Below are 27,179 nucleotides of genomic sequence, written 5' to 3'. Positions count from 1 at the left end.
TATTGGGATGGAGGGAGAGCCCATCCTTGGGAGAGGAGACTGGAGACTCAGGATGCGCTGTCAAGAGCCTCTGAAGGGCTTCTTTCTCTCTGCCACTTCTCATGGGATCCCTTTCTTGTCCTTGATCCTATCCATCCTCCCTTGAATATATGCCCTTCAAAAGCATCTCCTTCACTATAAAAATTCAGAATATTTTAAGTAGGCTTGGGCTCATCAAGCCTCAGCTTGCATTGGGGATTGCAATTTTGGTCAATCTTATATCTTGGGGTACTGGCATGTAAGGGCACGAAGGTTGGTCACATAATTGGTAAAATGAGTTAACTAGGAAAAACTAGTCTCCCGGTCATGCATGTCAAGTTAAAGCAGGTTGGAAAGGACCTGAACACTTCAGGGCACTGGATTTCTGTTGACCTGACATGTGGCACAGAAAAAGAAAAAAAAATTTAAAGGTGTACAAATAATAAGTTTTACAATGTGGAGGCAAGCAAGACTTGCCCCCCACGATGACCAGCTCACACATCCCAGTTGTTTTCAAGCTTTCTGGAGTCAGTGGCTATCCCCAGCTGCAGTGAGCACTCTTGTGAGGCTTTAAAAAGATATTCCCATAAAAATGCAGAACTATTCCTAAACATCCTAATTCTAAGAAACGTGCCCAACCTTAGGGGAATAAGTCTCCGGAGCTACAGTAATGTGACTAACAATTAAGAAATCACTGTGGGTTTTTGTTTTTGTTTGATACTAAGAGATCTAGCACTTTTCTTATCCTTCAAGGTAGGAAAGGTACTACTTAAAGACAAGAGTAGTGGGTATAAAGCCCTCAAAAACTGAGCTTTGGAATTAGACAAATCAGGCTTTTAGGTGTGACTATGTCACCTTCCAGCTGTGTGTCCCTACACAAGTTACTTAAGCAATCTGAGCTCTTCCCTACGTGAGAATAATACCACCCACATCACAGGGTTGTAGACTGGTTCCCCAAACCTTTATTGTGAGCTTAATGTCTAGATGCTGTTTTGTGCTAGAGACACAGCAATGAACACAACAGAAGTGCCAATCCCCATGGGGTTTGTGGTCTTAGGGATAAGGCTGGACAATAACAAAGTACCATTTAGTATAGTTACACACATAATAAGGAAATATAAAGCAGGGTAAAGGAGGGAGGGAATGTTGGTGGGGATGGGGTGGTCAGGAAAAAAGCTCTCTAACAGGGTGACATTTAACAGAAACCTGACAGAAGGAGCAAGCTTCACAGCCAGAAGAAGCTGTAAATGCAAAGGCCCTGAGGCCAGAGCATGTTTGATGTGTTCGATGAGTAGCAAGGAAACCAGAGCTGGGAGCAAAGGTGATAAGGGCGAGTGGTAGGTGGAGACCACGTAAAGAACTGTAGGCCCTTGTAGGGACTTTGGCTTTGATTCCAAGTGAGCAGAGGAGCCATTAGAGGGTTTGAAGCAGAAATGAGGCATGATCTAACTTAGGCTTAACTATGCACCGTCCTTTCCCACCTCACAAGAGTCCCATCTCTCTATCTCCTCCACCTTTTCTCCCTAATCCAATAAGAAAATGGGCTTCTATGAGCTAGAGGGCTGGAATGGCATGATACATCAACCCTCTCAGTCGCTGACCTCGGGTCAGCTGACCAGGTGGAATGAACTGTATGCAGATTGCAGTTTGCAAGCTAAAATAAATTGCAAAAAATAAAATAAAATAAATTGCAACATATTGCAGAAAAGCCACTTGATTCTAGACCTTGCTCAAGCAGGTCAGAGTACACTCCTAGGAGGCTCTATTGCAAAGAAAGTTCTCCAAGTAGAATGGGAGGCATTCTTTCCAGATTGATGATTAAAGAGAATGTGTGGGCTAGAGTCAGCTTGGAAGATTTGAATAACTTAAACCTTCCAGTACCTTCAAAGGTGCTATCGTTTCCACCTGGCTATATTTAGTTTTCTTTGCTTTTTGGAAAAAGAGATGAGGCAGCTCCTGTCTGTGTCTCCCTCGGCTTTCCCCAGACACAGTAAATGATATTGGCAGGAGCCCAGCTCCACCACTCATAGAATGAAAACCTATTCTTCTTTCTCTTGCCACGTTTAATAAACTTTATCTAGAACAATTTCTTGTGCAGTGGCAAAACACAGCACTTACATAACATACTATTTCAGGAGCACTGTTCTCTTGGGCTTGGAAGCACAGCCCAGTTTCCTTAGTGCTATGATTTAGAGAATGTTCCACCCCAGAGAATAATGTCCTGGTGCCAACATTATAAAGGTAGCAAAGGCCTCTGTTAAGATTGGTAGAAAGAAGTCAAGCATATTTCGCCAGCCTCAAGGAACCCAGTGGTCAAACACAGCCCACCCACCCCCCCGCGCCCCCCCCCACCCCGGTAATAATCAGAGGAAGTCTGGGTTTTTATTGCTGCTGGAGGCAGCTAGAGACAAAACACATGTTCTTCAATGCATACCATTTGCCACTCCATCCTTTCAGAGTTGAGGGCATGAAAAACAGGCCCCTTGGGCTCATCTGAGGTTGTACCCAGTCAAGGGATGGAGTCTTATGTGTCTGCACGATTAATTGCCAGGGGAGCCACGGAGGAAGTAGGATCCAGGCTTGGGCCCAAAGAAGGCAGTATGAACAGGTCAGTCAAAAAAGCAGAATTGAAGGGCCAAGGTTAAGCCAAGATCCTCCTGTCTCTGGGAGCTTCTCAAAGTGGAATATGCATCATGTGGACATCTTATTCAACAGCAGATCCTACGCTGGGGTGGGTGTCAGAGAACCTGCATCTCTGATGAGCTCACAGGTGACGGTCTGCAGACCACACTTTGAGCAGCAAGCGCCTGGATTGGAAGGGCCATACCTTCCACGTGAACCAAGACTTCTACAGAGCCGATTCTGTGGGGAGCCTCCTGGTTGTTGGAGCAGTGCCTCCCCACCCCAGCTGCTATTGAAGTCAACTGAGCAACTTTTAAAATAATGCCTGGGTCTCAACCTCCAAAAGTATGATTTAATTGGTCTGTGGTGGGGTTCAACAGAGAGGGTTTTTAAATGTCCCCGAGTGACTGTGATATATGGCCAGGATTAAGAACTCTTCTGTTAAAGGGCTGGAGGCAGTCACAGCACGTATTCATCTGTGAGGAGACTTTGAAGCAGATGTTGAGCATAGCCTGATGCACCGTTGCCTGTGGGCTGACAAGTCAGGGGACTTTCTCTGAGCTCTGGCTCACCCTACACAGTACCTTGTCCTCATTTCAGGACTGCTGCTCCCTGGGGACTATCCCCTGCAGCTATAGACCATGGGAATCTTGCCTTCAGTAACTTCCACAGGGAGGAGGAATCTTTGGCAAAAGGCAGACATTGGACAGGGAAGCAGTGGAGGAGATGTTCGATTCGTGAGCGTTTACAGAGCCTGTGTTCCATGGTTGGGGATGGAGGTGTGAGCCACCCATCTCCCTGCTGGGTCGGCTGTCAACGCAGCGCTAGCACCTGGCTCTGAGCAGGCACAGCAGGTGCTACACCATGGCCAGGGCTCAGCCTGCAGAAGAAGTTGGCCCTTTGCTTTTGAATTCTGGGCAGTGGGCAATGAGAGCGAGAGAGAAAGTGGGCAGTGCAGCGAACAGAACCTCACTATTGTACTCAGAGCCACAAGATAGTATTCCCGCCCTCGGCCCAGATGGTGAACGGAGGAGAGCCTGGACCACTCCCCAGACTCCAAATGGCATCCTCACTGGCCTGTCCTCAACACAGCCAGCATCAGTGACCTGAGGAAACAGGCATTTGGCAGAGAGGTCTTTTTAAGTTGCAAATAAGAAGGGGGTGGGAGAGCTGAATGCCTAGGGTAAAAAAAATAGTTTCAAAGGCTTCTTTTAAACAGAAAAATCATGTAAGATTGGTACAGAAAAAGCTGGGAAGAACATGTGGAGCACTACAAGGAAAAGGTTTAGGTAGTTGACAGTTTTGCTCAAGGGTGGCCTACGACCTAGGGGAGATGTTTCTTGTTGCACGAGGGGAAGGCACATGGACTGCTGGCCTTGAGTCTCACTGTTCCATATCTGGCATCTTGGAATTGTCCCTGGTCAACTCAAAGCAGCCACAGGTTAAAACCTCTCAGTCCTTGATTTTAAACATCTCTGTCATGGCTTTGCATTTTCACAACAGCAAAAGCACTGTTTGGAAAAATTGACACATTTTCTCTAGTAAGGCTTTACTGAATATTAAATTTCTAGCACATTCTTGTTTTACCCAAGAAGCAGGAGACTTTGTTGTGGATTGAGTCTGTTCCATTCGCCCTTCACCTTTGCTGTGCTTCTGGTGGATGCTGAGCTTCTGTGGAAAACATGGGGCACTCGAACAAAGTCAAGCAGATCTAAACCAGGTCCTAATGCCCTGTGTGTTTGTTTCTCTTCCTGCCAGTCAAGAGAGAGGAGGTGCTGATCAGAGCGGGCGAGTACATGGGCCAGCTGCTAGAGCAAGCATACCTGCACTTCTTTGTCACAGCGCGTGTCAATGAGTCCAAGGATATTCTGGCCAAGCAGAAGTCCACCGTGCTGACGATCCCCCAGCTCATCATCAAGGTCAGTTTTACCATCTCAGGCAAGGGAGAAAGAAAGGCAAGTTGTTGATTAGGCATCCAGGCTGAGTGTGTGTGCATATGCATGTGTGTGTGTGTGTGTGTGTGTGTGTGTATGAATGTGTGTCCTGCTCAAAAAAAGGGAGGGGGAGCTAAGATCCTCCTGTTCTTTGAAAGAAGTAAACTGCCCTATATATAGACACACACATATAACACTTTTCTCTCCTCTCCAGATTTAAATATATAGATGTGGCTGCAGATATAAATATAACCTGTGGGTATAAACATACTTGGGGAGGAAGATAAGGATGTGTAATGGATACAGATAGAATTTCAGTGTTTCCAGAGTAAAGTGGGTCAGGCATGTCATGAAATGGAAACCACTGGAATAATCTCCCACCTGCATTTGGGACTGTTGTTCATTGAGATATAACTATATACAGTAGGATGTACACATTGAGATGTCAGCTTGGTGACGGTGAGTTGTTATATGTGTCTACACCTTGCAACCACAAGACAGAGGAAGACATAGAGGATTCCCAATACTCCAGAAAGTTCCCTCATGCCTTTTCCAGCCAATAACTCTTTCCCCCCATCACCAAGATAACCAGCTTTCTGACATCTATCACCATACATTATTTTGCCCATTTGGCTAGTAGTTTTAATGTTGTCTCTCCATTTACCACAAGAAATCTTTAGCCAAATGGTTCAAAGAAACTTGGCAGAAGAGGGCTGAGGATGGATGGAAATGAAAGCCAACTATGGCAACCTGTTGGCTCCCTCTTTTCAGGAGCATTGACAACATGGGTAGCCACACCCTGAGACACCTTCCTGTCCTGTGAGCAGAAACCCAGGCCTCCATCCATGTCCTTGGGGTATGACACCTTACGTCAGCCTTAATCAGGAATTAGAGGCCTTCCCAAGTTGCTGGAGAACTTTTTTTCCCGAAGTATTAGCATAGATCTTAAGCTTCATTCTTCTAAACTGACAATCAAAGTTTACCAAGTTGAGCATGTTTTAAATGAGGTGACAGGGGTAGAGGGACAGCAAGCCTTGGGTGTTAAGAATCATTTGCTGTGAATCATTTGTAAAGCTAATGACTGCTGTGTGGCATTCAGCAGGGCAGCTGTCAATGGGCCTAGCACTGTGCAGATGGCACATGACTACCGTGTAATGAGTCACCCCAGGCCGAGGCTCACCCAAACACAGACAAGTCGTGCCCATTGAGAGAGAGAGCCCAGGTCCTTCATTTTGAGAAAGACTTAAGTCATCACAAGGGCTTCCCTCTCAAGCACCGCCCACGGCCCATCACAGCACCATCCAATAACAGGCCTCAGAGGATAATTGAAAAATGAGGTCATGCAGGGTCTGCTGGCAGAACAGGAAACAACTGCAAATAGAGGGTAGCATAGGACTCCTCCAGAGGGGCCAGTAGTGCTGTGAGAATTCAGTAGTGTAAGGTGCTGGTACTGTAACCAGCCTCCCCCAAACAATGACGGGTGCTCCCTGGGAGACCTGCCCCACCTGAGGCAGGGCCTACATGCTCCACTTCATTATGAACCAATGACCTGTCCCTCTGAAGGGGCCAGGAGACAGCCCCTCCAAGCTACGGGATGCTCAAGCCACAGCCTAAGGTAGAATTTAATTGCACCGCTGACAATAAACCAAATGTATAAAGGCGACTAATACTTTTCATCTTTTAGACATTATTAATGTGAAGGATTATTTGTTGGTTGTCTTCTGGATTTACTTAAGGAGCACTGAAAATCCTCTGGGGCAGAATGGAAATGCCCTCTGCCACACAAATTGAGTAACCTGGGAAGGGGAACTGTCCTTTAAAAGTTATGTTTTGTTTTGTTTTGTTTTGTTTTTATTTTTATTTCCGTAAAAGTATGGAGGATGTTGTTCCTGGAGGAAACTTATTTAGAAGTCATTTGAGCAGAACTCCAGCCTGAGTGAAATGGAAACCTTGGCTTCTGCCCAGTACTGTTTATTCAGGAAAGGAGGCAGGAGCATCCTCACCTCAGCTGCTCCTATATCACTAACCTCATTAATCAGACCACCCCCAAGAATGAACTAAATCCAAAGGAGGGAAGAGGTGTTCCTGGATAAAGCACCTCACACCCTAAAAGCCACTCGGATGGCACCGAGCTGTGAGGGGCTCTGAGTCCAGAAACACTGGCTCCTGGGCTGAGCTCCTGAGATGCTGCTTGGCCTACTGGAGATATGATCTTCCTGAGAGTGACTGAGAGAGGAAAAGAAGACAGAGAGAAAAGGAAGGAAAGGAGAACAGGAGAGAGGAAAAGGAGAAGATAAAAAGGAGGGGAGAGAAAAGGGAAGATGGTGGAGGAGAGGAGAGAAGAAGGAAATGGTGGGAGAGAAGAGGAGGGGAGGGGAGAGGAAGGATGGAGGGAGTAGAGAAGGGGAGTGAGAGAGAGGAGGAAAGAGGGGTGCGGAAGAGAAGGGGAGGGAAATGGGAAGGAGGAGGAGAGGAGAGGGGGAGGGTAGAAGATGGGAGGAAGGAGGGAGAGAGGAGAGAAGAGGAAGGAGAGAGAAGCAGAGGAGGAAGGAGAAGGGAGGAAGGGGATAGAACTGGGAAAGGAAGAAAGGAGATAGGAGGAGAGAGCAGAGAGGAGAGGAGGGCAGGGGATGGAAGGGGAGGGAAGGGGAAAGAGAGAAAAAAGAAGAAAAGGGTGTAATCAACTTTTGCTCAGAAAACCTCAGGGAGAAGGGTTGAATGACTTGTCTAAAGCAGGAGTAGGCAAGGGGGTAAAGGCCATGAAAGCACAGAAGCCCAATGGCTCAGAGGTCCACAGTTACCTGGGACCCATGTCCTCAAATTCTAGGAAGACGTTAGAACCGTCTGTCAATCTCTTTGAGCCTGGGTCAGGCCCACAGCAGACAGACCCTCTCTCTGTGCTGGTCACTGTGATGAATGTGCTGGGTACGGGATGACCCCACGTGAGAGATGAAGGGTTAAGAGGACATGACCATCCCCCCCCCCGTTCATTTGGGGGCAGGAGAGGCATGAGACCAGCACGTGGTGATGACAATGATGGCAACTAGGAGCCATTGAGCTCTAGATTATTGTACTTCTCTTGAATTTTCTTAGTTAAGCCTCATGACCATCCTAGAGGTGGGTATTATTGGAGTTCCCATTTTACAGATGAGAAAACAGAGTGGATGGTAGCATCGCAGTCCAGACATGGGCTCTGGGACCAAACGCCCTGAGGTCAAAGCCTGCTTTCTCGCATGTATGAGCCTGGACACATCACTGAATCTCTCATAGCAACTGTTTTCTCATCTGCAAAATTGCCATACTCACCTAATAGATTGTTGTGAGTATCTAATGAGCTGATGGATACCTAAGGCCTGATAGAAGTCAACACCGAGCATGTGGAGGCCATTCTTAGTATGGTCACTATTCTGTCCATGAGCGACTTGCCTGTGATCATGTGCTGGTCAGGGGAGGACTGGAGTCTTTCTGACCAGAGGTCCATGCAGATAACCCCAAGGCTATACTGCTCTCACGTGGGAACTCCCATGGAAAGTGTGGCTTTTTCAGGGAAGAGAGATCACATCAGGTTGAGGCATCACAACTCAAGTTGGCAGAACAATAGATGATCCTCAATGAATGGATAACATCTCAAGCTGCAGACATGGGTGCAGAGACCACTCCAGAGCTAGGAGCAAGTGGGAGCCAGGGCAAGGAGAGAGATAGACAGCTTGTGGAAAGAGCGAAAAAGCCTTCCCTGGCTGGAGTCGAGGCTGGCAGCAGGAGATTAGTGAAGATAAACCTCTGTCCAAGGCACTGCCCTCTTCCAGGAGTCCCCAGCCTAAGCCTACTGGAGTGGCCTGACAGCCAGTGTGCTGCTGTCCTTACCTTGCTCCTCTTTTAGAGCAAATAAAGATCAGCTTGGAGCAATATTGAGCCCTCATGTCTAAACTCATGTTACTGTCAACCAAAGCAGTTAGGGTCATCGGACATGTATTTCCATCCTAATGGACCCTGTCTGGTACCGCATTTGTCCCTGTGAAAACAAAGATTGGGACTTGGTTAAATTGTGCTCCCAGTTAACTATTCTCAGCACCCACCATGCATGAGTCATAGAGGATGATCTTCATGTGGAAAATGGCAGAGAGAGAGACACTCATTAAACTTTAATGAGCACGCCTCTCTTTATTTGTGCTATCAAAATATTTTGATGAGAAAAGTATGTTTTATTAAAATCAGACACAGAGTTTTTTTCATGTGTTAATCGTTGTAAGAGCCAAGAAAAGACCTCTCCATTTTGATTTTTAATGAACAGCTACTTTTTTTGGAGAGGATGAGGCACAGAGAGAATCTGACTAGTCTCCAGGCTAGAGACTGGCTTGCCTGCAATCTGTGGCATATAACATGGGGACAGTCTTCTGGTGGGTTTCTCCCCTTCTCAGCAGTGAAGGTTTCAGTTTTCAGGTCCTCTAGCCAACTAGAGTGAGAATACTAAGAGGGACACCGAGAGTCCCTACTGCAGAGAAGAGGAACATAGTGGCTAGAGTTGGATCTCCTGAGCTCATAATCCTACATGGGCTGCTTCAGGATCATTATTCAACCTCCTCCTACGTAAGATGGATCCGTAACAGTACTGGCCTTGTTAGGTTTCCGGGAGGGATCACTGAAATAATCCCCATAAAGAACCTACGGTAATCCTAGTACATACTCGACCACTTGTGCCCGGCCACCATCTTTCTTTCTTTCCTCCCTCCTCTCCCTCCTCTTTCTTCCTCTCTCTCTGTATGTCTCACACACATCCTCTCTTTGAACCTCTGTGTCCCCTTTTTCAGAATGAATACACACTAATAATTATTCTTATCCTTCAGTACAATCATATGCAAAACTCAAAGTTGTGAACATTAGCATCAGTGATGCTTGTGAGAATGCTTAGCCCATACCAGGACCTGGTAATGAATGTCCCCTGCCTCCCTCCCTGCCTGGTCCCATCCATGCCTGAGAAACCAGCAGGCACACCCCTGAGGATTGCTCAGGGTAGCATGTGGCCCTCTGGCCTATAGCGAACATAACCTCACCTGGTGGCATCAACTCTGACCACAGGGTGTGCAGTGTGTGCACTGTTCTCTGTGGAATGTTCATGGGAGGGAGACCACTCTCAAATGCCCATGAGACTGAGAGAGCAGAGGCATTCACGTGTCCCTCAGATGACCTCCATTCAGTACCTGAGAAATAAACTCTTCCAAGTGTCATTCTAAAACAGCTCATTAGCATTATCACGTAGAACACATCCTACAGCCTTTGCAGAACATCACAAAACAGTGATGGAACTAATTTTCTCATAGAAACTAGGGATAATTTCGCTAGGAGAAAACATAACCACTTTCTACATGTGTGATTAAGAAAATTACAACCACGATCCCTGTATTTATAGCAGCATGATTTATGATAGGCAAGATATGGAAGCAGCCCAGGTGTCCATCGACTGATGAATCGATAAAGAAGATGTGGGGCGGGGTGTACGTATGTGTATACAATGAAATATTATTCAGCCATGTAAAAGAAGGAAATCTTGCCATTTGCAATGACATGGATGGAGCTAGAAAATATGAGTGAAATAAATCAGAGAAAGACAAATACCATATGATTTCACTCATATGTGCAATTTAAGAAACAGAACAAAGGGGAAAAAGCAAGAGAGAGACAAATCTAGAAATAGTTTCGAGAGAACAAACTGCTGGTGACCAGAGGTAAGGTGGGTGGGGGGATGGGTGAAATAGGTGAAGGGGATTAAGGAGACCTATTGAGATGAGCACTGGGTGATGTGTGAATTGTTGTACCTGTAATTAATATCACACCATGTGTTAACTCATTGGAATTAGAACAAAAACTAAAAATTTAAGATAAATTTAAATTACAACCAAGAGCACACATTTTTTTAAAATTTTAAATAAAAAAATTAAAACTTAAAAATTTAAAAAATTTAAAATTGAAATTGAAAAAAAATTAAAAAATTTAAAAAATCTTTTAGACATTTAAAATGAAAAAAAAATTTTTAACTTTTTAAAAAATTTTTTTAAATCTTTTAAAACATTTAAAATGAGGAAAATTTAAATTTTTTTAAATTTAAAATTAAGAAAAAATCTTTTAAACATTTAAAATGAGAACAATTGACTGTTTCTGAGCTTTTTTTAAATAGCATTTTGACATGCCTCACTGGCCCCCCACCCCGAGGTAGGCCCAGGCCCCACCGGTGTAGGTGTTGGCCAAGAGCAGCATGAGCAAGATGATAGCATGCATGTGCTCCTTGCTGATTTGTTCTGTTGGCTGAAAGAGTTTTCTTCCCTTTGATTCTTCCCTTTTAGTCACTCACTCTTTTATACAACCATGTATTCAATTCACTCAACAAATAGTCATTTGGTGCCCACTTTGTAAATAAGTTGTAGCAAGTGCTTAAAAAAAAAAATCACCAGAGAAAAACTCAACACCGAGAACATTTTTATTGACTTTTTCTCTGAAATGGGGAGAAACTGCTGATTTTCCTTCTAGCAGTGCCTGCCCTAGGTCAGCTCCAGAAGTGCTGCCGCTCTGTTCTCGCGTGGGTGGGCTCTGCAGTGCCACAAAATAGCAAAATTTTGTTCTTTTGTTCTTTTTTGTTTTGGCTGAGTAATATTCCATTATATGTATACACACATATATATAAAGCCTACGAAGGGAGGTGATTCACAGACATCAACAGGCAGAGTCTCCAGCAGGACTAGCACTGACTGGCAGGGGCCCCAGCACTGTGGGCTTGCAGCCTTGAGGATAACACAGGTCACACAGGAAACATCCCCACCCCTCATCCCCGCCCCGGTGTGTGCCAAGACCTTCCCCGGGGCCTACACCTGCACTGCTGCAGACTGCAGCCTGGGAGAGGCAGAAGGGGAACCAAATCCAACCCACTCAGTACTTGCCACACCATGCAGGGAGCAGCATCCACCCTGAAAAAGAGGTGCCCCTGCATAACTTGCCCAGATAAACCCTAGCACCGGTGTCACATTCACCTCTGCTCCAACTTGAGACACCATCAGCTGTTTTTAACCAGAGCTCACCGACTAACTGAGGTTAAGTGTCGAATCCTCTTCATCCCCCCTCTGCTCATGCCCCCAGAGCCTCAGTCTAAACCAGAGCAGAGCGAGGCGGAAGGGTGCTGGGGAGAGAGCCTGAGCCCTGCTCCCCCAGCATCCCAATTCATAGGCCTCTATCCTGGAGGGGAAGGTAAAACTGGGAAGCCACTTGGGGGAAGGAGCGCCCCAACGACAGCCACTGGGTAAGCTGTGAGACTTACCTGCAGTTTCATTTTGTTCTGTGACAACCTACACATCTGAGACTTTCCAGCCAGGAAAAAAAAAAAATGAGAACAAAGACTCTGTTCTAACCGTCCCCTGAACCCTGACCCATTTTTCCCTCCTGTGTGTCCAAGCAAGTATATTTGTCTCTTCCAGCCTCCCTTGGGTCGCATGTCTGGATCACCAGGACCATAGGTCACCAGGGAGGCTGGGACAGGGTGTGGGGACCTGGGCTTTTCCACTTCTCTTTCCAGTGTGGGTGGAGGCTGGCAGCTCCTCTCCTGGTGGCTCTCTACTCCATTACCTGAGAAACCATATCCACATCACTCTGCACAGGAGAACTTAAGGGTGAGGAGGTTCTCGTGCTCACGCTGGCAACATAATATTCTCCCTTTAAACATCAGGTGCATTTAGATTCAATAAGTGCTATGATTAAGATGCTCGGCCAGGTGATTTCACACATAATATCTCATTGAATCCTCCCAATAATGGCACAGGGAATCAAAGCCCAGAGAGTTCAGATGACTTGGCCCAAGTCAACTTGGCGGCAGCCCCTGATCTTGACCCCTGAGTCCAGTGCTCCCTCCAAGTCCCCAGCTATGGTCACTCACTGTGGCCCAGCCACTGCACTTGTGCCCTCGGCACTGTTTTATCAATCCGTGGAGATAAACAAATACATCAGTCTATGGGGACCCATCTTGAGGGGCTCTGAGCAGGTGAAGCCTATGTATCCCCAAAGGGTCCCAGGTGGGGCACCACCAGCCGTGACTTTACTTGCTTTGTTTGTCACAGAGGAGCAGGCACTGAATGTGCTGCATCAGCCAGAAGAGCATGTCCTAGAGGATGTCTGTGAGCCCTGCCACTACAAAGTGTGCATTTGCAGCTCCCTGCTCAGCACAGCTACTGAACAACCTGTATTTGAGAATGAAAATGAGAAATCATTGCTAACTGGGGCGCCTAGAATATAATTTTCTCTATATATTTCCCGTTTGTTGTTTTTTAATCTTAAAAAAGAAACACAGTCACAAAGTAAAACATCAAAAATAATTAATCTTATCTACCTTCATATGATCCCACTCAGTTTGGGCTACTGGTTATTTTTAAAAATGATATTTCTATCTTTACCTTAAATAGAAAATCCTATTATCGTCGAGTAATATATCAAGGTCCCAAGGCTACCTTGTCACATTTTACTCTGGTGTAGGAATTGGATTCTTTCCCCCATGAAGTCAGAAACAAAGAGTTGGGTTACACATATATTTTCAAATTTTGTTCGGGGTCAAGTTATAATCATTGTGCTTACCTGGAAGTTTAGTGGTATAACATAAGGTAATACTGCGAATGATTTCTTCAGTCGATTTCAGAAAATAAAGAAGCTATTTTCATCAAAAAAAAAAAAAGTTACTATTTTTGCCTCTGCTGTCAGAGATGACAGTGTCTGTAGTGTTTAAAGAGGCATGTTTTGGAGTTGGAAAGACCTAAATTTGTATCTGGGTTCTTCTAGTTTACTAGCTCTGTAACTTGGGTCCTTTGATTACCTTCCAAGTGTCAGATTGACATCAATTGAATGAAGATAATGAAAATGTTTGCCCCTGAGCCCATAAGGAGGGCTGATGAAACAAGATAACGTAAGTAAAACATGAGCAGAATGCCTGCATTACTAAGGAAATGCTAAAAATAATGTGAGGTGCTATTATCACGGTTACTAATCAGAGTCCGTGTGGGGGGTGTGGTTAAGCAATGACTCTGGCACCAGATTGCCTGCATTTAATCTCACTTCCCCTATTTATTATCCACATGAACTTGAACAAATTACTTCTCTGCGCCTCAGTTTCCTCTGTAAAATGAAGACTCATAGCATCTACCTCATAGGGTTGTGAGGATTAAATAGTCAATATAAGTAAATCACTTAACAGCACTGTCCAATAGAACTTCCTATGATTATGGGAATATTCTAAACCTACACAGTCCAATATAATAGCCACTAATCACAGAGAGTTATTGCGTACCTGAAATGTAGCTGGTATAATTAAGGAGCGAATTTTAAATTTAATTTAATTTAATCTAATTTAATTAATTTAAATTCAAATAGCCACCTGTGGCGACCATATTAGACTGTGCAGACTTAGAACATCGCCTGACGACCAAAAAACCATTCGTTTTATGTAGTAAATGCTAAACCAAGTGAGTTAGCTAGAAGCAGCGGTGGTGCTGGTGCTGGTGAGCACAGTTCACAAATAAGAAACTACTTATTACCAGCAAGGCTAGAGAGGAGAAAAAAAATTTATTTTCCAGTAATACATGTAATACATTATTGATGGCACTTGAAGTAAGGGCCACGAGGTGAAATAATAAATTGTGTGAATTATATTGCCACTGAAATTCATTCTTCCTCAAACTTTTTCCTTCATTTCAGTTTCAGTATTGAACACGGTTACGCATATTATAAAGCATATACTCCACTGGAGAGATCGTGTGATTTCCTAAAAAGTAATTGCTTCCAAAAGTTTACATGTATGTGTATGTGCACCCACCAGTAACTTTCTCGTTCAAAAAAGAATCAAAATAGTGACTCATTATCGGGAAGTAGTATAAAAGACAAGAACTTGGTATGTCCATATTGGTGAATGCTGTTTAACTTGGAAAAGCATCATATTTCATGTCAATACTTAAAACCAGATATTTTCAATGGGATACTGAAAACAATTAGGGCCATCAAACACGTGGAAGAGATTTTGATGTCATGAAGGAAGACCCACACTTTAGTCTTTTGTCTGGCTCTTCTCTGGAGTACACAGAAAAGTTTCTTCCTGAACGAATTTTCTCTGGATTGCTCAAGGATCCCTCTATTTAACTTTTTATAAGAGCGAGACAATCAGAAACAGAACTACAATGATATGAATTATTTTCACAGCATTAAAGAAAAGGGAACAGTGCAGATTCCTTAAAGAATTGGATTTGGGCATTTTCATCACGATGGTCTTCTCAGCATTTGGCAGGTATCACAGCATGGTGCCTCACTTAAGTCAACACATGCTGTGAAAATACTATGTGTACGTTCCATTTTCCTCAAAAGAAGGGAGGAAAATATCTCCACTTAATTTTCCTAAACAGAAAACAGTGATGTTAAAGGTTAGGCAGGCTTCTATACTTGGTTTGGTTTGAGTCTTTTGGGTTCATTATCATCTCAGTAGTCAGGCAAGGGAAATTTACATTCTGGGTGCAGGAGATGCATGTCAGGAAAGGGAAACTGAGTCTTTGTCAACTGCAAAAGCAACACTCTACAACGTGAGAAGAGACCTCTCCTCTCAGCCCCCGACCTCTCCCCGGCCTCCTGCCCGCTCAGGATCAGGGAAGCCCGGGCAAGTATTTACATGCCCGTGGCAGCAGCTCGATGCAAAAATAACATCTAAACCGAAACTGGTTAGGCATGATGCATGAAGTTATGTGAGAAGGCTTAATCTTCAAATCATGGCCAGATCTAAAGCCCACCAATGAAGGGCTAAGCACAGGGGCCAGCCTTTCAAACATTAAGTTTCCCAAGCAGTGTCAAAAATGACCTGGAATCTTTCTGTTGAGCTAGTCTTACCATATGGAAATGACTCTTCAGCTGGAGCCCATGGGTGGGAGGAGGTCCATCAAAAGACCTTCGGACTCTGTAATGAATCCCCTAAAGCCACATGTGAGATGTGTATGTGTCTTGTATTTGTCACTGTGTGTATCTGTGTTGGGGAAGGGTCAGTAGCTATTACTAGATTTTTTTTTACGTATATATATAAAGGGCTTCTGTCCCTACTTGTAATAGCATTCCATGAATACAGCAGATGATTCCAAAATATTTCCCCCTCTGAAAGTAAAGTGATCAGAATTTTTTTAACAATAGCATCTCTGAAGCAGCCCCTACTTTCTCCATTTCAGACAGTTTTTTTTTTTTTTTTATGATAGTCACAGAGAGAGAGAGAGAAAGAGGCAGAGACACAGGCAGAGGGAGAAGCAGGCTCCATGCACCGGGAGCCTGATGTGGGATTCGATCCCGGGTCTCCAGGATCGCGCCCTGGGCCAAAGGCAGGCGCTAAACCGCTGCGCCACCCAGGGATCCCTTCAGACAGTTTTTGCAAACATTATCTTTATCTTATATTTTTAAAAATCTGAAAGTGTTCTGAAATTTTTTTCCAACTTAGGAAAAATACGTTGGCCACACTTGAGATTAAACCAAGAGTACTCAGAGTATTCTAATAATGCACTTCTGTATTTCTAACATCTATATCGATGGAGTCAGGACATCTGGGAAGAAAGTGAAAATTTCAGCCTGTCTTCTAAAATGTTTTGTCTGCATCAAAGATTTTCAACTGGGGAGCAGTTTTCTAAGTTGGTTCCTAGAAATCAGCAGGAGTGCTTAAACTAAACTTATTATAGGCTCTGCCTGAGATTCTGAATTAATTGCTTGGGAGTGGGCCTAGACCTCCACGATTTTAAAGTTTCCCAGTGGGCTCTGTGTGCATGGAAGGCTGAAGACCACCGGTGAAGCACTGGACACACTGCTTGGCATACGATCCATGCTCTCTTGGTGACACCTGCTGCGGTCACCACCACGATCATTGTCTGCTCCACCCCTGATCCCTCTGACCCCTGTGCTGCCCCCATCCCACCCAGCAGACATTAATTTGAATGTAATAAACAAGGAGAATTGGCTGCAATTTTCATTTTTCTCATAGATTTTTAAAATCCCACAGACATAAATTTAGACACAAACTGTGTCTTAAAGGTAAAGCCATAAAGATTTATTCTTTACTGTAATCAGTAAGTGAGAGTTTTTTCTCTGGGAATTGTCCTTCCTCTTTGCCTCTGTTCATAAGAAAGGCTCACTTCCATCTGATTTTTTTCTACAGTATATTCTGCTTAAAGAAATAGGGTATGGTAATGGCTGAGTTGTTACATGGGAAACTCAGTCAAGAAATTCCATAATTAAGCAGTTCATCTAATTTCACAAGTATTTATTTGCTGGGCACTGGCTAGATACGGGAGTTGAAAGTGCACTAAAATATAAGATGAGTAAAACAAACTACCTTGAGCTCTGCTATTCCAAACACAGTATGAGCTATCAAGTATGGAGCTTTTGCCTTGTGCCCTACAGTGTGTTTGTTGCTTTATATGCATTATCTCATTCTACCCTTTTCTTATGAGGTAAGAACTATTATTATTATCTTGTTCCCAAGTTATGTGAAGCTTATACAGATCCATCCAGCCAGCACACATAGCTCCAAAACAAACAACAACAACAACAACAACAAAAAAACCCATAGTCACATGGCTGTTTTCCAGCTCATTGTGTGGTGTGGAGAAAGCATACCTACCATTCCTGGCACCTAGTATACACAGTCTAAGAGTAAATAATAATAGCATTTCATATCGATGACCCCATAGGAACATCAGTCCAGTCTCTGAGACAGGAAACCTGAATCTCAGAAAAGTTGAGTAGGTCACCCAAGGCCCCACTACTAGTTAAGTGCTGAATTGACATTGAACTCTGGCCGCCTCATGAGATGCTTTGCCAAATACCCAATATTTCTGAGACTTGTCATAGATAAACTAGCCAACAAACGGCCTTACATTCTCCTGGACTCAGATGTAACTGCAGATGAGAAGTTGTTTTTTGTTTTTGTTTTTTTTTTTCTGCCTATTTTAGTGTTCAGATTCCTTTTCTTCAAGTTCCACGGTGATACTCCCTCATTGGCCTAATGAGGGCCATACTTTTCTTTCTAGTGTGACTAAAAGTAAGAAGGATCAGGCCCCCTGGAGCATTCTCTTCCTCTTGAACTCAGGAATCCCCCGTATCCTGGCAGAAAATTTGAGTCCTGTCCAGAAGCAGAGTTTGCCTGGCCACCCTCACCATGGAAATGTGTTGCTACACCAAATGCACTTCCACCTCCTGCTGATAAAGAGCAGCTGGTGGTCACGGCTATTAACCTGAGCTCTAATTAGGGTGGTTTTTATAATGAGGAAAAGAGTGTGATTCTAATTAGTAATTTTCCATCTTTGTCTCAATAGGTATCCCCCAGTCAAAGCAATCAGCTATCCTCATCACACTGGTTCCTTCGCCAAAAAATAACCATTCTGTTAAACCAGCAAAAGTGAAAATGGTTGAGGACACAGGAGAACAGGAAAGGTTTTATGCACTGCTAATGAGCTGCATTCTCCCCGCCCACCCCCCCCCCCCAACTTCTGTCTTAGGTCCGTGGCGCCAAGATGGTTGGTTCTGACATGGTGGTGACAGTTGAGTTCACCAATCCCCTGAAAGAAACTCTGCGGAATGTGTGGATACACCTGGATGGTCCTGGAGTGATAAAGCCAATGAGGAAGATGTTCCGGTAAGGAACATCTCAGTGGGGACTGAGAAGGTGACAAGTGATGTGGGATTGTGGGAAGACTTAGTGTTCTCTGTCTTTTCCAAACTTATATCTAACACCCAATGAACATGTCTGCGAAGCTGCCGCCTTCTTATTGGCCATTTCTAGGAGTCCTGGGGTAAAAGTAAGGTTGGTTTGACTGGCACTTCCATCATTTAATCATTAAAACCACCCTAATGAGGTAGGTACCATTATCATCTCCCTTTGGGTAGCAGAGGCTTGAGAGGTGGACTGGTTTGCCCCAAGTTTCATAGCTTACAAGAGAGAGGTACCCAGATTCAGACTCAGGGAAGCTGATTCAGAAACTCAGATTCAAGGGTGTCTGGGTGGCTCAGTCAGTTATGTGTCTGCCTTTGGCTCAGGTCATGATCCTAGGGTCCTGGGATGGAGCCCCAAATCAAGATCCCCACTCAGCAGGGAGCCTGCTTCCAGGTCCTTTTCCCCCTCTCTCATGCTTGTCTCTCTCTTATGCTCTCTCTCTCTCTTATGCTTGCTCTCTCTCTCTCTCTCTCTCTCTCAAATAAATAAATTAAATCTTTAAAAAAAAAAATAAAGGAAACTGAGTTTCAAGTATTCTACTGCACTATCTCCTCAGGTGTCAATTCTACTAATGTCCATGGAGTACCTACAATGTGTCAGGCAGGATGCTAAAAAATGTCCCTTATCAAGGGCTTTCTCCCAGCCCCGCCTCCCAGATTTCCCTGATTCAAGCACTCTACAACTGTTGTTTTCAGGAGAATAAAGAGAAGCCTGGGGCATCCTGGGTGGCTCAGTGATTTAGCACCACCTTCAGCCCAGGGCATGGTCCTGGAGACCCAGGATCGAGTCCTGCATCGGGGTCCCTGCATGGAGCCTGCTTCTCCCTCTGCCTGTGTCTCTGCTTCTCTCTCTCTCTCTCTGTTTCTCATGAATAAATAGATAAAATCTTAAAAAAAAAAAAGGAGCCTAAAGACTTGCAAACTTGGTTCTCTATTTAGGGGACCAACGACTGCCTCAGACTCTGTGATAATATGAATGAGACTGCTTCCTCCACACCTAGCACCATCACATTGTGCCCTGCAGTTTCCTAGCTTCTGTGACTTCTGCTGACAAAGAGTGTCACCCAGCAAGATAGCCCATTCCACAGTTAGGTAGCTCTCCTTGTTAGAAAACAATTCTACCTTTTTTAAAATATTTTTATTTATTCATGAGAGACACAGAGAGAGAGGCAGAGACATAAGCAGAGGGAGAAGCAGGCTCCCCCCTGGGAGGAGGGAGCCCATTGTGGGACTTGATTCCAGGACCTGGGATCACAACCTGAGTCGAAGACAGATGCTCAACTGCTGAGCCACCCAGGTGTACCTTTTGATCCCACCCAGAGATCCTAATTCTGCCATTTGGATCAGCACAGGATAAAGCTCATCTCTTTTCCGTCTGGTGCCTTGCAAATGTTTGCAAACAACTGTCACATCTTCTCTATACCTCTCCTGACCTCTAATGTGTCTTTAGCTTCCCCTCCTCCCCCACATACTCTAGTTTGTCAGTGCGCTCCTTAAAGTGTGACACCCAGAATGGATCCCAATCTTTGAGGCTTAATACTTTCATTTCTACCACAAATAAATCCCTGTCAGCATCAATCAATCTAGCATATTTCCTGTGGGGGTGAACTTCTGAAACATAGAAGGGGAGGTGGATGGGCTGCAGAAAATGCTGGATGATCAGCTATGTTAGGAATCTCCCTAATGCCCTTTCTGGAAGCTACCTCCTCTGAATCTGTGGGACCAGGCCAAAGCCTTCTTCCCCCCTTATGGGATGTCTTTAAAGAACAATTTGCCCACTAAGTGCTCTCTGCATTTCTTTCAAATTACAGTGCTCACAGCTTCTGCAATCCCATTGTCTAAGAGACTCCTGCTGCCAGTGAATGCCATAAACAACAGAGAAAATAATTCGAGTGCTTTTTAAAAAATGCAAGCACAAAACATAACCCTTCCTGTGCTAATAGGAAAGTTGCAAGAAAAAAAGAATTAAATTAGAAATCATCCTTAGTGAGAGGGAGAGGTCAGCAGTGGTAGCCCTGCTTTCGTCATAAACGACAGCCTCACTCACCCCTTCTCGCACCTTCCCACTCGAATCAGATGCGAGAATCATTCAGGCAAAGTGAAACACGTTTCTTCTTCAAAACAACCCCCCGCTGCATCCAATTTTTCCTTCTCAAATGGTAACCCCAGAAGCCTCATCTGAGGGTATTGGAACCTCCTGCTACCTGTACACTTTGGCTGTGCCAAAAATCCCACCTTGATCACAAGCCAATGCATCAAAAGAGACAATCTGTGTTAGAAGAAAGGTTAGTCCTCACATGGTGCAATGGCCCACCATTTGGGAGGCATAGGGCTCCAAGTGGGTTGAGTGTACAGGGGATTATTGTTAATATCTGACATTGGGATAGGGAGAATTGGAGGGAATCATGGAAAGGATGGAAGAGCCCAGTCCTTACATGGACACAAGGCAAATTCCCCGCCCACACTCTTCCTTAAGGTAGTTACGTCCAACACATTGGTCTATGTCAAATAGGTAACAGACAGAAAGTGAGGTTCTCAATCTCTTATAAGAATCCAGATCCAGGGGGTGGACTTCTCCAATACAAGGGGTAGCTTTATTTCTCGGAGACTGTCAAAAATTGGAAAGAACTTGAGAGAGAAAATATTTGCTATCCAGGGTGGGCTCAGGACTTTGACGATAACTACTACTTTCTCTGTCTCTCCTGACTCTAGCACACACATTCGTATCCAAGACCTGAGCCAGCCAGCACCCACGTCCATATTGTCAGATAATTACAAGCATCCAGGGTACCCTTGGCTGCCAAGATCTGATCTCAGAGTGGCAGATCCATATAACAACTTGGACCCTTAAAAAGAGCAATTGTGTAGAAGCAGAATCATTCACAAGACTAAATTCCTTCCCAGGATACACATCTTGAATAGTCAAGGGACTTGCTACCCCCACATATTCACCCACAATCCTGCCAGGGCCCTAGAAGGCAAGGGGTATCAAACACAAAGCAGGGGGCCTGGAAAGAAGGAACTAGAGAACAGGGAATTGAACTAGAAATGAGGAAAGCAGTGTTGTTTCACTCCTTGCTCAGGGGATGAGCCAACTGTGCTCCGAGATGCTTTACCTTCCTGCCTTCTGCCACCACCTCCCACCTATTTCAGATTCTTGAATGTGCTGCCCCCACAGACTCTCAGCTTTCAAGTTTCTGCACTTGATAATTCCAGAACATCAAATAATTCATCTTCTAGATTCATTTATCTCTTTAAAAAATGATCAGGTTCAGTAAGTTATTCCAAGAGGAAAATTCCCCGACTTTGTGATTTTGTTTTAAATTTTGAGTTTCTCAAAGTAGGACAGAAGCTGAGGGCTAGACACATGGAGAACAACCCATAGATAGTTGCAGTTTATTGTAATAATAATCCCATTTGCCTGCATGCATTCAAGATGATAAATGGCCAGCGTATCTTGATAGCTCAGCACATTAACTGAGAACCATTTATCACTACATCTATCCCCAGGCAAATAGGATTATTCCAGTATTACTCCACTTAGCAATATGGGTGAGTGATTCTTTTCTCTTTCTGTACATATTTCTCTATAAGTCAATGCATACTTAGACATGCATGTATATCTTCACGCATGAGTATCTTTGTGTGATACTCTTAAGTAGACATCTATACACGTATGAGATGAATGTATGAATATCATTGTGGGGCCAAGTTTATGAGTAAGAGCCAATAACAAATGAAGCTCAGGGATTATAGTTTCTATTTGAAGTAGTCACCTGCATTACATGGCCCCAGGCCAGATCCTTAAGTAAGACAACTATTTTGCAAAGTGTTTCTGATTGATCACTTGGGGAAACCAGGGAAGAAAGAATGAATGGATCAGAGTAAAAATAACCCAGCTCTTGAGAAATAAATGTCTTAAAACATGTATTCATGTTGAATTAATCACTGTAAATTAAGGATAGAGAATTGTTTCTCTGCAAACAGGCAGGAGGAACTTACATTCCTAGTTGCTTTGCAGAGAGTTCAGGCAGAGGAAGCAACAACCACAAAGATGATTGTGGTAATAATCATAATTAGAGCAACAATGACAGTGATACATATCTAAACAACACTTGGCACTTGCTATATTTTACCATGCTCCTAAATGCTGTACAAATAGTAATTCACCCCACGCTCTCCACAGTCTATCCAAAATTCTATAGTGTCTGCCTTTTATAGGTGAGGAAACCCATGGTGAGGTCAATGTTTTTCAAACCTTGAATCATAAAATCAACTTACTGAGTTTGAAAAATACCTATATAGGTTATGTGTGTGTGCTTTTCGTTCAATTTGGCCTTTATATAATGGACAAAAATAATTTACAGAACCACATTTATAAAGAACAGAAGAAATTTATAAAGAAAAGAATTAGTAAGTACCAAATTAATGGAGACATTTAGACCAGCAGTGGCCGTGTCAATGTCTGGAGCAGTTCCACAGACAGGAGTCCCCAAGGCTTTAGATGCCTTTCCCAATTCACTGGGCATAGATATAAGAGTTTGAAAGGGAATTCAATACAGTGTCTAGATTTCTAAGATTTGGGGCATTTCCCCTCCCTATCCCAGAGGACATACACCCATGGACAGCTAAAATACATGTTGTTTTAGCTCTATTTGAGGAAATTCTGGGTTCTAACTTTACATAGAATAGGTCAAGCACAGGTATATAGCCCTGTATTTCTCCCTGCACTTTGGCTGTTGTTTAAAGTAATGCGTGGGATGCCTGGGTGGCTCAGTGGTTGAGCATCTGCCTTCAGCTCAGGGTGTGATCCCAGGACCCGGGGACTGAGTCCCACATCGGGCTCCCTGCAGGGACCTTGATTCTCCCTCTGCCTATGTCTCTGTCTCTCTCTGTCTCTCATGAATAAATAAATAAAATCTCTAAAAATAAATAAATAAAAATAAGTAAAGTGATCTCTATGGCCCTGGCACCCAAAGACTAAGGCCTGTGAATCACTCCAGACTTTCTTTGGCAGTTCCCCTTCCTTGTAACCACTTCTAACAGCACCTCAGCCTGGAGCTACAACACCCCCAGCTCCTTTGGTCCCTCAGTCCCTCCACAGTACTTGTAGGAAGTGCCCTCCACTAGGGATGTATTCACAGAATTCCTCTACACAGCATGTTCCTCATTTCTGAGCATGAACATAATCTTCATGTCCCCCAGCACATCTTTATTCTTCCATGGTCGGGCCATCAGGCTGTGACCATGGAAGATTCCATAAGCCTCCTTAGGATCTCATCTTCCTCGCTTGTAAATGAGGTAGCTGGACTAAGTGATTCCTAAATCCTTTCTAATTCTGATGAGCTGTGCCTCAACAATCCCATGAAAACAGGTCCCTTTCTGTCTCAGACACTCATTATGGTCTCCCTTCATCTACCTAATGCTCTCCCAGAGAAGCACTAGCCCAGAATCCCCCACAAGGCCACCTAGCACATGCCCTCCCTGCAGATCAGAGAGCAGAGACCAGGAATCCTCCACAAACAACACTGTAAGAAGCTCTTAGTACTGAATAAAAGGGCATCCTGCTTATTAAAAACAAAGCAAGCACAATGGCCAGAAAAGTCATCTTCATGGAGTCTATAGTGTGAAACACAGTATACAGTGGTAGAAAGAGCATGGATTTGGGAATCAGAACTACCTGGGTCCAAATCTCGTCTCTCCTGGTTCACAACTGCGTGATCTTAGAAAAACTGCTTCATTTGTTTATCCCTCCATTTTTCTTGACTATTCAGTGTCTCACATAATACTTGCCTCAAGGGACTATCATGCATGTAAAACTTGCACGTAACTTCCTCTTGAAGCTTCCATAGAGTGATATAAGTGAAGCACTCCAGAGAAGTCTTAATATCCCCAACCCTGATTGATCTCAGACATTCAGTAGGAGTCAGCTTGCCCATGAAGCTTAGGAAAACCTCAGAGTATAGGCTGCAGAGGAAGAGGAGAATACCAGAACCATTAAAGGCCAGTCCTATTATCAGGATGGAGACAAGTGAGTCACAAAAAGGTGCATGGGCAAAGGGACCCAATTTGGTGGTTAAACAGGATTATGAATTATAGAACATATATAGAACATATATAGAATGAAATATAGAACATATAGAATTATAGATCTTGGGCCTGGGAACAAGGTCTATCCCAAGGGGATTGGCAAGAACTAATTAGAATATCAGGACCTCAGGAAAGGCAGCTGGGGTTTCAGATAGGAGTCTAATCCAGGAGGGAACCAGCGTGGCCCAAAATGAGCCAGGAGAGACCAGTCACATCCATGAGGCTACTGTGGAGGGTAGGGGACAAGCTAGACTTCAATGGACTCATGGCTGGTGGAAGGCTCAGCCCAAGTTCACCACACATCAGCTGCATCACATCTACTGGGTGGCCAGTAGTTGATGCATCCAAGTGGAAGGAACTGGCACATCTCTATTCTAACTACAATCAACTGAGAGAAAGAAAGCATGTGACTCAGGCAGGGGTTCTCACTGCTTCCTGATCAAGGTGGGGAATTGGATCTGCCTCTCTGGAGAGTAAAACCTTTCCTCTCCTTTCCATCCTTTCAGTGAAATCCAGCCCAGCGCCACCATACAATGGGAAGAAGTGTGTCGACCCTGGGTGTCTGGCCCTCGGAAGCTGATAGCCAGCATGACGAGTGACTCCCTGAGACACGTGTATGGCGAGCTGAATTTGCAGATTCAGAGACGACCTTCTGCATAAATGCATAGGGGGCTGAGTTGGACCTGGGCAGTGGGCTTCTTGTAGTCTTGGCCAAGGAAATTCTAATGCAAAAAAATAGCTCTTGCTTTATCTTAGTTGTGAAGACCCAGCCAGGACTACACAGGGCCCCACAATGGAGATGCCACATATTTCAAAAACTACTTTTCGGTGTGACTATTCAACATGGAAGTTAGTTTTTAATCATTCCACCTTCCAAGGATTCTGAGCATTAGCTTTAATTAAGCTCTAATTAAGTTCTCATAGCTCATAAGAGTAAAAGTCATCATTTATCATCACAAATGGCTGCAGCTCCGAATATCAGAGGACTTTCCTTAACAAGGGGATTTGCTCAATACCTGGCCCCATGTAAAACAAGACTCTGATCTCCCACTCAGCCTTTTGGAGGTAATATACTCCCCAAAAGGGAGAGAAGCACATGATTTGGGCCCTAGAATTCTATTCCCCTTTTTTTGGAATCAGGGTCTATGCTCTAGGGTCAGAATATTTTTCCCAGGTATTGAGAACAACATCATTTTTCTTCTTGGCAAAGCCAGGGCAAGATCTTTCATCTTGCACCTGAGGCAAAGCAACTGCCTGCCAAATTTCACAGATTTACCTTGTGAGAAGATGTGGCCCCATATTAACAAATTGCATTTGTGGGAAACTTAATCACCTAAGAGGAGATAAGATAGCAGGTGCAATACTCAGATCTATTAAATAATGTAGTTTTATGGTGTGTTCTATAGGAGGTGTCACACTGTGGCCTGATCAGCAGGAACCAATATCCTTTACTTTAACACTTTTGGGGCCACAGGACTCGAAAGTAACAAGGCTGACATGGGACAGGAAAAATGAAGAATTAGTCTCTTTATTATTAGTGATTATACTTCATCTGTCTCTCTGGGATCCTCTCTTTCATACAATGATGCCAGCCCAGGTACCTTTTTAGAGATAGAAAAGCCCTGTGAGTTGGAGAATCTGGCAGATTTAGTAGCCAGACATGTGGAACGATGGGCAGCCACTAATTCCCTATTGTCCTTCATATCACTCATGTTGAGACCTCAGCTCCAGACTCCGATACTAAAAGGTAATATGGACTCCGTGGTGCAAGTAGCCAGTGCTAGCACAGACAGGATGACAGAGGATGCTGACAAGGTTCCAACAGCCAAGGCTACCTGCTATTTGCAAGGCTGATTTATGATCAAAATTATCTATCGATATGCCTTGGGTATGATTCTTAGAGAAAACAAAAACAAAGTGGAAAAAGCTAGAATGGAATTCTCTGATCTACATAACCACATTTCTAAGCCCTTGAGTTGGTTCTGGGCACCAGGGATCCATGAGGGTGGGTGGTCACCTCCTTACGTGCATCATACCTAATTTCATTAAGTAATTAATAATTCCAGCATTTGCCAAGCCTTCCAATACTCAATTTTAAAATGAAATGCATTTTGCTATACTATTAAACTGGCTTAATGTAGTATATCCTTATTAACTAGAATGTAATCAAAGCTTCAAATAAAGTTAATGTGATTGTGTTTGCATCTGCATAGAAGTGAACACTTTTAATTTTTATTACAACACATTACCAAGCACAGGTGCTCAAGAAACCAGCCTTCCTTAGCAGTAGATGACCCACCCTGGCTAGGAAAGCAAGCATTTTCCCTTTAAAGGAAATGACTTTAATAGGTACTCATGCACAGTTAGCTATCCTCACTGCTCTCTTTACATTTTACTAACTACATTCATCAAAGGAGGAAGTGTATATATTTAGTTCAAAAACAGCTTCCAGAAACTGCAAAAGCTCTGTAGATACTTCATGAATGATCTCACGAATCATTATAGTTAATCAGTAGACCAACTAGCGTGGATACCTATCACAATGAAAACATTTTGTGGTCTTAGAACAGGGATGGAAAATACATGGCAAGTGTGTATGGGAGATCCTACATTCATGGCAATACCACTGAACAACTGCTGCTCAGATAGGGCCTCAGAATTCTCCTCACCACAGTACACCAGGCAGCTATTACCAACTGATTTAGAGTTGGCACTCAAAATAAAACCTATTCATCATGCCTAAGAGCCAGCCCATCCCCTCTGACA

The 27,179-nt window shown here is 44.0% G+C and overlaps 1 protein-coding gene across 2 annotated transcripts in view; it reads left to right on the top strand.

Moving 5' to 3' along the window:
- The window catches only part of F13A1 (coagulation factor XIII A chain), a 162,479-nt gene extending 135,851 nt beyond the window's left edge, over positions 1 to 26,628 (top strand). For both annotated transcript variants that reach the window (XM_038584097.1, XM_038584098.1), the window contains exons 14-16: positions 4,399 to 4,559; positions 18,110 to 18,246; positions 24,920 to 26,628. In XM_038584097.1, the coding sequence (XP_038440025.1) occupies positions 4,399 to 4,559; positions 18,110 to 18,246; positions 24,920 to 25,073 (452 nt within the window). In that variant the 3' untranslated portion in view covers positions 25,074 to 26,628. The remainder of the gene's footprint in view (positions 1 to 4,398; positions 4,560 to 18,109; positions 18,247 to 24,919) is intronic.
- Positions 26,629 to 27,179: the final 551 nt, after the last annotated feature.

Source organism: Canis lupus, chromosome 35 (genome assembly GCF_011100685.1).
Source record: "Canis lupus familiaris isolate Mischka breed German Shepherd chromosome 35, alternate assembly UU_Cfam_GSD_1.0, whole genome shotgun sequence".
Classification (NCBI taxonomy): Eukaryota; Metazoa; Chordata; class Mammalia; order Carnivora; family Canidae; genus Canis; species Canis lupus.
The sequence above is the reverse complement of the archived record's forward strand: the minus strand, read 5'-3'. Positions and strand labels throughout refer to the sequence as shown.